The following is a 14,966-nucleotide window of genomic DNA, read 5'->3' on the forward strand; positions in this document are numbered from 1 at the left end:
TTATATATTTAAATTTTTTCTATATATTATGCACTTTAGTTTTTAGCGCTGCACAATTTACACACTTTATAAATTAGTCTAGGCAGGAAGGTAATGTGTCTATGATAGCACAGCCATGGGCCCTCACAATATGATGTACCAGACACTAAGTCATGCACAGGGCCTTCCTGCACAGATTAAATCTACATACCAAACTCTCCCACTATTCCCTGATTGGGTATTAATATCAGCGGTGTGACTAGGGAGGGTGCAGAGGGGGCCCAACACCTGGGTGGCAACATTTTAGGGGGTGAAACCAAAATTACTGAAAAGTTGGGCTCTCGGACATGGACCGAGTGCCCGACAGCTGTACGAGAGAGAGACAGGCATACCTTATACCACTAGGTGAATGTACCGTCCTCTCTCTGCTGGCGTCCATCGCCAAGATGGTTGTTGGCAGGTGACAGCGGGTGATGTCATCACATACGTGCACGATGACGCCACACGCATGCATGATGACGTCAAGGTGGGGTGACACCAAGCCTCGGGACGCCCCTGACTAACATAATAAACAAACTTCCTATTTACTAATTAGTGATGAGACAATTGGTCTGGGTTTGGTTTACTTGGACATTTTCTGAACCCAGCCAAAAATCCAGGTTCAGCAAAATGTTCTAGCAAACCAAACCTAGGGATGCCTTTGTTATCCTTTTGTTTTATATATATATTTAAAGAGATAGAGAGAGAGAGAGAGAGAGAGAGAGATATTCACTCTCCTCCTACTGGACTTAAGATGTTGGGATCTGTAATCCCTCTGCAGTCAGGAAGCACATTCCAGAGACTTACATTTTGATCCTGTCATTATCACTAGGCATATCCACAGAGGTGTTAAACTGGTAATTCAGCAGTTCCGTTCCAAACAAATCATATTCCAGGTACGATCCGAGATCCGCAAACTCCAGCAGTTTTTCTTCATCAAAGATGGTTCTAGAACGAAAAAGAGACAATTGTTCTATTACATAAATGTTGACACTTGACTAGAGGTTTTCTATTAAAAAGGATTAAGGCGCTCCGTGTCATCTGATTACACAAAGTAGTTGCTTTCCTAACACATTTTTTATTAGACTCAGATTAATTATGGAGATGTCTTTACTCAGACAGACAAAATCTACTGGCCTCTTACCTGTCTACTGAAATGTCCTTACATTGACCACAGAAAGTAAGTACTGGTACACATTAAGCTATAAACATTCATATACTGTATATGTGTGTATATGTGTGTGCATGTGCATAGGTATACAGTGTATGGCAGCAGACTGGCTTAGTGGTTATCACTTCTGCCTTGCAGCACTGGGGGTCCTTGGTTCGAATCCTGGTCAGGATGCTGCCTGCAAATAGTTTGTGTGTTCTGTGTGTATGTGCAATAGGGACCTTAGAGTGCAAGCTCCTTGAGGGCAGGGACTAATGTAAATGTGCAGTATGTAAAGTGCTGTGTAAATTGTAGGCATTATATGAATACCTGAACTAAATAAAGTCCAGTAATCCAAGGATGCAGCACAACAGTGGTAATGCAGTTATGTTTACATACCCTACAGCAGTGTTTCTCCACCTTTTTTCAGTTCAGCACCCTTTTAAAAGTATGCAAAATCTTGAGGCACCCCAGTCTAATAGGTAAAACAGGTAAAGGTAAAAAAAACATGTGGGCCTTCCAAAATCCATACCAGACCCTTATCCCAGATAGGGGTGTGGTATGGGTTGTAAGTGGGGACCCATGCAAAGAGGTTCCCCTCTTCACATCAGAATCCCTTCTTTAAATCAGGAACCCCCCTTCTCATCAAAGCCCCTTTCACAGGGACTTCATCAGAAGTACCTCTTTACCTTAGAAGTTCCCCTTTCACAGCAGAGTCCCCTCTTTACATTTTAGAGACCCCTTTTCATATTAGAGTCCTTTCCTACCATACGAGAAGCCCCCTTCACATCAGAAGCCTGCCTGCACCATGGAAAGATATGATAGAGCAGGGGTGGCAAACACAAGGCCCGCAGGCCGAATCCGGCCCGCCGGACCTTGTAATGTGGCCCGCTCAGCAGCCACCTCATTTTGCCAGGTTGGGATTTCAGCAAGTGAGCGGCGCGGCCAGTCTGAGCAGGCATTACATATTCCCCTTACTGTGCCTCTCCGTCTCCGCCTCCGCCCTGTCTCCACCTCCACCTCCTCTCTTTCTGCAGCCATGACGGCTTACAATGCCGCTCTGGTGCCCGCCTCCACCTCCACCCCGCCTCCCTAGTCCTTCCAGCCAGCGATGCCGGCTTTTTTGCATGCCACTGAATGTTCATAGTGGCAGAGATTGCTGGCAGTTTTTTGGGAAGTTTTTTTCCCCCATCCAGCGGGCTGCGTTCTGTGCCTCTTCTTAATAAACTGTGTGCTGCTATTTTAAAGTTTATCGTAAAAAAAAAAAGCAAAGTACTGATAACACAGGAGATCCACCCACAGAGGGATGGTACCACTATAGCCCATAAAAAAAAAAGGTACTATAGCCCAATACAAAGGGAGGGAGCCGCCTATACAGGGAGGTACCAGAGCTGGTCCAGGTAGGAAGGTAGGGGAGAGTACAGATGTGAGGAATTTTTAGGCGCAATCCTGACCCCTGCACTGTGTACGTAGCGTACTTTTGATGGTGGGAGGGCTCTTGACATCTGCTGTATTGGGAGTGGGGTGCTCTGGATGTCTGCTTATAATTATTATGAGAATAATTTAATTCCATGCCAGTTGAAAAGTAGGGTTGTAGACTGCTGGTATCGTCCACAGGAGAACTTTATTGAGGACACCATGGTGTTCGGTCTGAGCAGTCTCCAATAAAGTTTCTTGTGGATGTTACCAGTGATGTGTGACCCTCTTTTTCAAATACAATACAACCGGCCCTTTGAGGGTAACCATACTGCTGATGCGGCCCCCGATGAATTTGAGTTTGCCACCCCTGTGATAGAGTATGGAAATATCAAGGCATCCCTGAGGAAGGTAGAAGGCACCCCTGGGCACCGTTGTTGAGAAAAGCTGCCCTACAGTAGGAATACACAAAGGAAACATGAAAATAGGAAACGGAGAACAGTGCTTTTGGGTGATCCTCATACTTGCTGAAATTAATAGTTAACCAGGTATATGATCCCATCACATTTAATCCTCCTCAGGAGACCAATGTCATCAACACAGGAAATGCAATAAAGTCCAAAACAATAAAAAGGGATATAAAGGATTGTAGTTGCAACCACGATACAAACAGGATTCTTGTCTTCAGTGATCTTTGATTTCAAGTGACCTGAAATAAAATAGTTTAACAAAAATCTTTTTGTCTCAAGGTTGCGGTCACAATCCTTAATAACCCTTTGATTGATTTGGACTTTATTATTGCATTACCTGTGTTCAATAGAATTTCAGTAAAGGTAAAATCAAGTTGCAAATCGTCCTCTCATCCATAATATCTATGTACGCTGTAAAAAGACAGCATTGTCACTGTAAGATAAAAAGGTCTCACATTTTTCTTGAAGTGTTTATTATTTAAAAGGCTTAGCTGGTCAGCTTTTTTTTTAACGGTTTTTCTACAGCAAGCCATTTGCAAAATTGTTAGTATATTTCAAAGAGTGGATTTCAAAGTGCAAGTTGGCTTGTGAAGTACAGGAGAGCCGCTAGTTTGCTTATTAAAATGTAAAATAGGTAAAAGTGTTAATTAGTTGTATTCTGTGATTTCAACAGCTCCTCGTCTTAGAATAACATCTTGATGCTTAATTAAAGTTAAAGGGAAAGCGCAATGAGGGAGAATTTACTATAACTAGAGCAGACAGAATCTGGACCGGCTTTGCATATTAACCAATGCAGTTTGTTCAGTAAAGGTGCCCATACACCTGACGATCGTACGATAATCGCAAGGTTGATGGGCAGCGTGCGACCGCATTTACTGTACAGTCGTACGGTTTTCATATAACAAGCATGTAGAAAACCCACCGAAAATCGTACGATTTCCAGCGGGTTGGTAGCGCCATCGCAAGACGAAAGCCGCACGACCCGAAAGCCGCGCACACTGCCCGCTCACCATTGCAATCATTTGCAAGCCTTTCCTTCAGCGGGGAGGACTTGCGATGATTGCAAGTGCGATCTGCCTGTCCATGATGGGCAGGTCGTACGAAATTGTAATCACCTTACAACCATCGCACAACGAAAGTGTATGGCCACCTTTAGGCTTTGAAAATGAAAAACAGAAGCTGAATGGTTACTACGCACAGTTGCTCCAGATTCTGTCTGCTTCAGTCTTAGTAAATTTTGCTCAATGTATTTTTTGTGAGCACGTATTATAAGTGAAAAACCGAGCTGAGTGGCATTCGGTTCAGCTATTCTGCTCGGTACCTCCAAAGTAGCAAGCAGAATAGAAACAAAGTTAAATCAAAGGGAAAAAAAATGTTGAAAAATTATTTAAAAAATAGGAAAATTAAAAAAAAGATATATTTTAAATAAAATAAATAAATAGTAATAAAAAACACGCACGCTGACCCGACCGCACGCAACGAACTCCTGCTGCATAATGTCAAATCTGACATATAATATAAACAATTGGGCAGAGCTAGCGGTGACTGTTTCCTGTTGGCCGGCACCTACCAGAGTCTTCTAGTAGGTCCCGGGCACTAAATAACAACTGGGCGGAACTATCCGTGATGTCACAGCCAGCTCCGCCTAGTTGTTATTGTTTAATTACAGATCGACATCCCCAGGTCATTTGTGGATGCTGATCTGTCATTTAAACTGGGCGGAGCGAGCTGTGAGATCATGGCTGCTCGGCCCAGCTGTCATTTGCGTGGAGAAAGGTCGGCCCTTCAGCCGACCTTTCTCCACACTTCGGCTGTCACTTCAGCTTAGTCGAGCCGAAGCATATGCCTTCGGCTCGGCTGAGCCACTTGGCTGCCACTGGGCTATTGTGAACAGGCAGCCGAAGCGAGCCAAAGGATCAGCCAAAGCTATGGCTGGATCCTTTGGCTCAATAGTGAATAATCCTCTAAGACTTTTACATGTTTTCTTATTATTTTAAATGTAGAGATTTGTAGATTCACCACTGAAGGGAGCTCTTAGAGGCTCAATCCCTCCAAATAAAGACACAGACAACAATAAAACTCAGACAGAGACTCTAACCTTTCGCTGCTCTATCCAAAACTAATTAGTGCATTTTAACTGGAGTTGACCTTCAATCTGAGGTTCATCTAACATCGTTCAGTGTTGAAGTACAGGTTCTCTTAAGTGGCATTTAAGAGAAAAGTTCCCCAGACTGTTTTAGCTGATAACAGTACCTATCTAGGTGAGACATTACAGTTTTTGACACGTCGGCTCCAGCCTCTTCCAAAACCCGCACAATCTGGAAGGGAGCATCGCTATTTCTGCCAGGATGGATATTCACTGGGCACCCAAGCTGTGTCTGAGCCTCAGCTGTTGCTTGAAGAACTTTCTTTTCACTGTCAGTCAGTGGCCATGAACATCCAATTTCTCCAATAATTCCGCATTTTATGTCTGTTCCGTCTGCCCCTCTAAGGACTTCATCCGTCAGAACTTGGGTCAGCTAACAGGGAGATGAGGACAAAGGCAAGAGTGTTTTAATGAGGGGCACGCTATATTTTTGAAGGTGTACACCTAAGTCAAATTAATTTACATTTTTCTATGACCTGTCCCTATATAATAACTATAAAAAAAATCCTTACTAGTCCATGGAGTCCAGCATTATCTTCATTGGAGCTATAGCTCTCCTTATAAGTCCTCTTCCTGATTTTCATCACACACATAAACAGAAATGCCTTGGGACTCTGATGGGTTTTTAGGACCTAGCAAAGACTTGTGGTGTGATTCCCACACAAGCGCAGACATGCTCCCCATCTTTTAGGTCTTTGGGATCTGGCAAACTCTGTGGTGCGTCTGCACATGCGTGGAGATAGTCAATTTTGTCTAAGATGATGATAAACAGTCCAATCCCCCTAATTTGGCACCACTTTGTCCATTTAGGGCCCTATTCCCTCAAGCAAGTCACAGACTATGAACAGGAAATCTTTTCCCATCTGTCACAAACATCTGCCAATGTCCATGTCACTAGTGAGAAAAATATGATACTGTTCAACCCAAGCTACACTAGACATAAGTGTGCACACTTACCTCTAACTGATTAGGTGCTTTTATTTAGTTGTATTCTCTCCCTGTCAGGCTATAAGGCCATTCTATCTCCTGCCCGAGTTTGATAACTGCTGCTAACAGATACTCAAAACACAGTCATATAACTGTAGGGATGTGTTCCTTAACAGGCTTGCATTTTGTTTTGCATTTTTGCAGTTTGTATTGAAAAGCAGTTCACCCAAGCATGATCTGTAATATGTTTTCTGCTAATCACTTTGTTGAGGCTCTCTCCCTCAGGGGTGGGTACAGAGAGTGTTGTCTGTTCTGTTAGTAGGCCAACCCCTGCTGAGCATGTTATCAGTGGGTTAGACCTAGCATGGATCAAATAGGGAGGTAATGGTCTGGAAGTGTCCTTTAGATGCTTGTCACTTGCTTTTGCCAGCCCTCCCGTCTTACATAATTACATAGTTAGGTGGAAAAGAGACACAAACCCATAGAATTCAACCTATAGAGTTGGAAGAGGAAGTCCTCTGTTAGCCTTTTATCTTCAAGGAAAGGCTCTTTGTTGAGAGTTTTCCCCTGGAACAGGCTGTCTGCCTGGTTTTAGGCCCCGGGCCAGGAGCTCGGGCCTGGAGGATATTACCCACCCTTGTGAGCATGCTGTATGCCTGGAGGCCAAGTATGCCAATGGGATTTTCTGCTAGAGTCATCAATGGAACAGAGATACACTCAAACCTCTTGTTTTTGGCTGCATGATGCTTCGGGAGGTTGAGACCCACCTTAGTGACTACTAGCCAAGGAATTGTAAGAGCATCATGGAGTTTTGGGTATTCTAACTACTTTGTTCTCCTGTCCTACCTTCTACCATGTTCAAGTAAAGTATTTAAAACTGCCCTTAAGTGTAGACCTACATTCCTTAACGTAAGTGTTATCTATCTTGAGGATTAGGAACTTCCTATTAGGGAGTCATTCTTGTATTCATAAGACCCATTTAGATGAAGGTACTATAGTGCTAGGAATGTCAGGACACTAAATGTAAGAACTCTGACTTATTGGAGGCTCAGAATGTCCTGTTACTCATGGAGTTGCTACAAGATAGGATGTAATGGCTGCAAGGTAGGTTATAACCTAACATGCCCCCATCCCTATCCTGAAACACCATTACATAACAAAAGGTGCTGTTAGTATTCTTAATTATGGATTCATATTTCTACTTTATGGCAGCAGCCTGGACAGAGTTTCAGCACTCTTACATGTGTATGTAACAATGCAGACATCCCAACTCTCCCGGACGTTTTGGCAGTCTCTTTGGTCACATCTCTTGCCTTAAAGTAGGGACCCTGTGTGGCCCCGAAACGTCGGCTCATGTTGGATTTCTGTGACATCATTGTCCATTAAAAGGACTCATTCATTTTAACTTATGGAGTGCTGGTGACCTATTTCTTCAATCTTGTGTTTTGCACGGTGCCATCCGTGAAGTTACTTCGAGCACCATTTATTTGATTGTTGGCCGGGACTGCTGAAAGGTGTGCGGAGGGCATTTCCATCAATTGCATATGTAACAATGCAGACATCCCAACTCTCCCGGACGTTTTGGCAGTCTCCCACTACTAGATAGCGGCTCCCGGCTGCCCGGGAGAGAAACATTTTCTCCCGGAAAGGTTTACTCTGCTCAATCTAGCAGAGTAAACCTTTCCCTTCTGTTTTTTTTTTTTTAACTCTGATATCGGAGCCGCCGGCCGCCGTCAGAGAAAAAAAAAAAAAGACGGCATAGAAATGAATTGCTAGATTGCTATTTGAATTTGCAATAGCAGACTAGCTATTGCACCCGCCCACTGCTGCTGTCAATCAGCAGAGGTGGACCTGAAGTTCTCCATCAGGTCCTCTCTCTGCTGATTGACAGCACCAGAGGGCGGGTGCAGTAGGCAGCTTGCTATTGGCTATTGCAAATTCAAATAGCCAATAGGAATCTAGTTATTCATTTCTATGCCGTCTTTTTTTATTTTCTTTATTCTGAGGGCAACAGCTATCAGAATAAAAAAAAATGCAAATGGCAAGCGAAGCATTAAAAGGAGAACTATGGGGTCAGGGCTTTTCCCCATAGTTCTGCTTAGGGTAACGGGAGGACACAAACTAGCGTCCTCCCGTCACCCTAAGCTCAGTATACCGCGAACTGTAGCCGGAGAGGATCCCGATATCGATGTTGAGATCCGCCCAGCTGCGTGTGTGACAGCTGGCTCTGCCTATCTAGAGGCAGAGCCAGCTGTACCCGCCCTCTCCCAAGACAATGTAAGAGTGGAGCTACAGGTTCCTACACAATCCAGATTCCGCATTGATTCTCTTTAATACAATTGCTAGCTCAATGCTAAACAATTATATAGGATAAGGAAGCAAGCCAAAAACACAATTCAAAATGGGTCAATATAATATATATTTTCAAAATTAGTTTTACACACAGTGAAAACAGATTGAATCATTGCATTTCCTATGCAAACTGCACAGCTATTTTTACATTAATGCTGTACAGCTAATACTAATAGGTTCACATACCGTTATAGTGAATAAGATCCATCATCAAAATACATAGCTAGAGTTTTGTGTAACAGCTCGCATATAGCCTAAAAAAGATGATCGCTTAATGCCTTTAACATTAGACGTGCAAGCTTCCTTTCAGCATGCCATTGTATTCCCACTAATAAGGGGAACATTGTATCTCTGAATGAAGTGCAGAAGAAAGTGCAGTCTGACACTCCGCATAAGTGTCTGAAGTCAGAGCGATAAGTGCTGAAAAATACAGAATACATAAATCTGCCGGAATTAAAGAAACCAAAAATAATTTTAATGAATGTGCCTCGGCATCAGTTATCCTGGATTTAAAGCAAAACCTTGCATGAAAAATATGATGTCCTATCTGTACAATCTACATTGCCAGCAAATAGTTATAAATAATTAAAAGGAATGTTTGTGAGGTCCTACGAGGCTGCAGAGATTAGGAGGTGACCAGGAAGTAAGCCCTCTCTCTGCAATTTTAGGGCAATCAAATGTGACAGCTCCAGAATATAATATACACAGGAAATGCAGACCACGTGTGGGTCAGATGATGGCACAAGCAACCCTAGTTTTAAATTCCTTCCCACTAACAATCTGATTATTAACATTGATGTGGGTATTTTAATAATCATCTACCCTTTAAGTGCCATTGTGGCATTTTGCACAACTGGTGGCTCAATCACAACTGTCTTGGACAGTTCAGTCCCCTATAAAAACAGGGAACCAGAGGGGTTCCAGTTTATGTGATCTACATGTCAGCTATTACGTAGTAGAGGCTTTAACTAAAAAAAACTTTACCTGTAGATGATACTGCTGCCTGAAGCTTGCAGTGTGTATCTTTTTTATACTGTAACAGTCATATACAAATACGGTACTAACAAAAAGGTAATTTTACCTTGAGAAAGAAAAGCTACAGCTTATTCCTGTTTTCTAATCTCATCACCGCAAGCAGTTTCAAATATTTTGTCCACATTCCTCTTAGGGTGTGTGAAAGTATGAGCAGTGGCGTCACAAGGGGGGTGCGGCCCGCGCTCGGGTGACACCATTGCAGGGGTGACAACAAAATGACTGGCATTTTGGTGTCACCCCCTCTAAAAAGTCGGGCACTCGGTCATGGACCGAGAGCCCAACAGTGTCAGGAGAGAGGAGGGGACCCGGCGACATACCTTATCCCGCCGGGTGAACGTCCTCTCCTCTCTCTGCCGGAGTCCATCACCAAGATGGCCACCGGCAGGCATCAATTCAGATGGCCGTGCATCGGTGATGACGTCATCGCGCACGCGCGTGGTGACGTTGGCTAAAGGGTGTCACCCGGTCTAGACTGAACTCAGATACTGTATTTACTTTACCTGTTCTACAGACATTGCCCTGGTTTCAGGTGTATGAGTAGCATCTACATAAAAACCAGCTCCTGCCACAATGTGAACCCCGGTATCTTCAGCCAGTCTTTTCAGTGTATTTACATCCCTGCTAATGCCAGTTGTAGTGTTTTCCACTATGCAGCCTCCACCAGCTGCCTTAAAGGCAATTAATTCTTCTTTTACAGCCTCCACCTCTTGGTTCAGGAGCAGGTTCTCTTTATTACTGTAGGGGTTTTGTTTCAGCCAGTACAAGTTCTCCATACGAATGGGTCCATCAGATAGGGCAGACTGATGCGTCGGAGGGGGGTAGTAACAACAGTTAAAGGTCATCGTCAAATGTTCGTGTGTCAAGGTTCTGCCGAGCTGATCAGGATGGACGAGTCCCAACACCGTCTGAACATTGCCACTCAAAAACGCCATTTTCCGATCCTTTACTAAAAGAGGAACAAGGTCCAATATTAGAGGTGGTAGTCTGTTCAGTGATCAACAATCATCTTAAAAAAGTAAACCTGATGTTTGAAACTAGTAATAATCATTAATATTAAAGAATAATTAAAACATCAGAAATCATCTTCTTATTGACCTAACTAGAGAAAACTGAAATCTGATTGGTTGTTCTTGGGTCTTGTGTACTTTACACTCTTTCACTTATAACCTGATTTGTCCATAAAAAAAGTCAGCTTGCGACCCTAGACTTCTAGACTTATATCTGCACAATTCATAGATTTCTAGGAGCTCTGCAGTCACCGCGCATATTCTGAATAGCGGGCTGTATCTCACTGGGAATATTTCACCCCTCTTTCCAGCCATCAATGTTTACGATTCCAAATAAGCTTTTATAACTGTGCCAGAGGACTTCATTTTACAGTCGGAGATGAATGCGTTTATAGCCAAAGCTATGCGAAATGCCCCCGAAACTACAAAATGAAATGTTCAACTTTTTTCCCTTTGCACATTTGAAGACAGACATATTTAAAGCTACCTGCCCCGAAACTAACTTGTTCTTTGAATAATCTTGGCCAGCAAAACATTAACCTTTCCTTAGCTTAATGGAGAATAAAATGTTTCTGAGGGCTGGCATCCTTAAAGTGATATTAACCCTTTCGCTGCCAAGGACGTCGTACGGAGCTACAAAAGTGCTTCCAGCTGGCCAGCTCAGTACGTCGTACGGACCTGGCATTTACAGTTCTACTATAAGCTGATGGTCGCTTTAGCGACCATCAGCTTATAGTAGAACTGTTCAGCAGACTGTCCCCTTTAAATTAATAGCTGTCATCACCAGCTGATTCGCTTGGCAGCGAAAGGGTTAAAGTGAAAAGGTTTTTAAGCTATTTCAAATGCTGATAAAATCACTTACAATGCTGCTCCTTGATGCTTAAAGGTTTTAGTTTCCTGCAGAATCAGCTGATCCCCTGAGCACTGGTCCTGATATCCGGTTTTGGGGTGGCTCCTTTCCATAGCGGGGTCATATGGAGTCACCGCTGTGTGTGCCTGCACAAATACACAGACACAGCAAAGCAAGCTATTCCCTTGCTACATATGACCCACTGCTCCCTCCTCTAGATTAGTAGATGGACAGCTGCTGGAGACTGTGCTGTCCCTTAAGATCTTGCACTGGATTGAAGTTCAAGGAAACCAACATGGGAGAGTTGGAGTCAACTCTCACATCAGGAGCCCTCTTCATTCATAGCAGAGTTCCTCTCTCACACTAGGCACCGACCTTCACATCAGGAGCCCCCTTCATTCATAGCAGAGTCCCACTTTCACACTAGGCACCGACCTTCACTTCAGAGCCCCCTGCTTTCACATTAGCGTCTCCCCCTCACATTACAAGCTCTTTACATAAGAAGCCTCCTTTTCACATAAAGAGCCCTCTTCACATCAGAATTCACTCCTTAACGTCAGGAGCCCACCTTTTACATCAGAGTCCCCCTTTTACATCAGAGTCCCCCTTTTACATCAGAGCCACCCTTTTACATCAGAGTCCCCCTTTTACATCACAGCCACCCTCTTACATCAGAGCCACCCTTTTTTTTTAAAGTGTGTCCCCCTTTTGCATCAGGGTTCCCCCTTCACATTAGGAGCCCCTTCATGTCAGAAGCCTGCCTGCACCATGGAAAGGCATTACACTGAGAAAATTTCAAGGCACCTCTGAGGAAGCCAGAAGAAAGGCTGCTCTATCTCCTCCCCCCCCCCCCCCACACATTGCAGCGTGCAGTTGCAGAGCAAATCCAGAGCAGGTGAAAAAACTGCAGCAGGCCCTATTTTATCTGCTCTGGAACGCATCAAAAACGCATGCAAATGCCTGGAACGCACTGAAAGCCCATTTTAAACTTCTAACCAAAAAGATCCCGGAACGCATCAAAAACGTGTCTAAAAGACTAGAGTGCGTGTGCAGAAACATGACCGGATTTGCTCTGCATTTGGTGTGAACAAGGCCTTATGCAGCTGAGTAAAATACATGAGGTCTATTTGTATTGTATCATCTTGCCACCAGCACTTTTTAGTATTCTGCACATGCCTGCGTTCAGAAATAGTGATGGTTTATTGACCTATTATGCTACATTCTCTTGTTTGTACTTCATTGTTGACAGTCATACTTTATATCTCTTGACCTTGTAAAATGAACGTGATGTTTTGAAAAACCCAGCAAACATTTATTGAAGAGAAATGAATAGGCTGCCTTAATGGAATGCGCATTAAGATGCATGCGTTAACACATTGCAACAGTGTGAATCCAGCCTAAGAGGGGAATTCCGTTTACTTTTTTGCTTGTTGCATCACCTAGACTGGATTCCAAAGAAAAATCTCTCCAGCGGGAAAACTGTTTTTAAGTTTTAAAAAAAATAAGTAAAATGATTTAAAAAAAATCACTGGAAGGTCAGGGTTTTGGCAAAAGATATGCAAAGTCTCTTCTGCCAAAAAAAATCTTCCTCTTGCCCCCAGCGATTTTATATTTTTTTGTGTAGACTGTATGCATCGTGTAGTACAAACACTCAGCCCATTCACAGCATCTAAGAGATGTGCCGAGTGCCGGGGAGGATGTAATGTCAGTGCGTATGCTCAGGAGATACTTCATCAGTGGCCACCCAATGGCCGAAGAGAACTTACGAGAACCCGGATGTCTCCGCGGCAGTGGACATTGCTAAGGACAGAGGATCGATCCGACAGCGCTGGAGAAGGGCACACTTGTAAGGTAAGTGTGCCCTAATGAGCAAATATGCATACTTGCACATTAGGGCAAAACCAGAAACATTACACAATTGCTTCTGCTTTAAGAAGAACTCCATCCCAAATTTTTAATAACCTTTGCAGTAGGGCTACCCCCCACACTGCAAGGGTTAATTGCTTATTTTGGTCAACGGAGAAAAATAATAAAAAGCTATAGTCACCCAATCCTCAACGCCGGCTTTCACTTAGACCATTCCGTTCTGACTCACTCCCCCTCTGCTGCAATGGTCTAAGGTCTGAGAGTTATCATGTTCTTTGCACTGTGTATTACTGAGGGACATACCATATCTGCAGTAGAGGAGGAGACAGGCAGGGGGGCACTGGTGGGACTACCAGTGTCGCAATCTTGACCAGGCCCTGGTGTTCTGTCTGTTGGAGGGGGTGGGCAGAGAGGAAGAAGAGCGCCCACGGCTCCCTCATCCTGCCGCAATTGCCCCCCCAGAGATAGTTCCACTCTCTCTCCCCCGCAGCAGTAGGAGTGGGGCATGTATGGGTGGCTGTGCGGAGATGAAGAGGCTGTGTTGGTCACCGGGAAGAGGGGGCACATTATATTATTAAGTAAGGATGTACCAGTGCCAATAGTGGGCATTTACATGAGTACTTGTAAAAATGCCCCGATAAGTCCAGATACCAGCACTGGCAAAACTACCAGGGTCACAGTGGTCTCATTTGTGACCAGGCCCTGTTGTTCCGCCAGTTGTGGAGGGCCCAGAACGCTGGAATTGATTTGCCACGCGTTCCAGTGGCAAACCAACTGGGGCTGGTGGGAACTAGCCCTGAAAGTCATAACATACAATACTGTTTATTTAATATAAAAGGTATCAAAATCATGGGTTTTGGTGGTAGGGGGGCCCTTAATAGTTTTTTGCAGCGCGGCCCAGAGGTTTATAGTTACGCCTCTGCAGGTGGGAGCACTGTCACAGCCATCTGGCTCTGAGGATCATGCGATTATAACTTTATTATTTTGCTCCCTAGACCAAAACGACCAGTTAACCCTTGCAGTGCAGGGGTCAGCCCCACTGCAAAGTTTAACAAAAACTTTGCCTGGAATTCTTCTTCGACTGTTTCCTACTCTTTCCTGAACTAAAAAGCAAACGTTTTGCCTATACATACACTATAAACATTAACATAGCAGCAGAAATCCGTTCCTGGAAATGGTTTGAAACTGCCAGCAACTATGAATCACTTGCATATTCCTGCCTGCAGTCATGTCCAAGAAGGAGGAATTAAAAAAGCTCTAACTAATCTGCAAGTTACAATGTATCCGATTGCATGCTTGCCAGCTACACCACTAGCCAGCCCCTTATATGAGCATTCTGCGAACTGGCTTCTACAACAATTCTACATGCAACAGACTCACCAAAGTTCAACTTGTGTGCTGCAGAAGGGACTCAGCTGTGCCTGGCAGCCATGGAATGACCCAGACTTTAGCAATGCAAATCACAAACGGATTGGCAGATAGAAAGGGTTCACTGATTGGTCAGCGGGGCCGTTCATGGTGCACTTTGCTCTCACAGCAGTCCATCTGCTCTGTGTGCAGAGGGTGCAGTGACAGCTGACACATGACACATAACACAAGTGCACTGTCACTGCTCCGCGCACTGTGATAGAGGACGACTTCATGGATCAGACTGTGCGGAGAAATATGGAGTTCATAACTGCACAGCGAGACTTCTGCGCCGAGAGTCTGCTGAGTCAAATCCTGCCTG

The 14,966-nt window shown here is 44.1% G+C and overlaps 1 protein-coding gene across 1 annotated transcript in view; it reads right to left on the minus strand.

The window, feature by feature from the left end:
• PTER (phosphotriesterase related) overlaps window positions 1-14,657 on the minus strand; it is a 23,038-nt gene extending 8,381 nt beyond the window's left edge. Inside the window, exons 1-4 of the mRNA XM_018564146.1 lie at window positions 14,618-14,657; window positions 10,015-10,460; window positions 5,308-5,573; window positions 826-966 (exon numbers count right to left, since the gene is read on the minus strand). Coding sequence (XP_018419648.1) covers window positions 826-966; window positions 5,308-5,573; window positions 10,015-10,446 — 839 coding nt within the window. The 5' untranslated portion in view covers window positions 10,447-10,460; window positions 14,618-14,657. The remainder of the gene's footprint in view (window positions 1-825; window positions 967-5,307; window positions 5,574-10,014; window positions 10,461-14,617) is intronic.
• Window positions 14,658-14,966: the final 309 nt, after the last annotated feature.

The sequence above is a fragment of the Nanorana parkeri genome, unplaced genomic scaffold (assembly GCF_000935625.1).
Source record: "Nanorana parkeri isolate BGI_ZX_2015 unplaced genomic scaffold, ASM93562v1 scaffold23, whole genome shotgun sequence".
NCBI lineage: Eukaryota > Metazoa > Chordata > Amphibia > Anura > Dicroglossidae > Nanorana > Nanorana parkeri.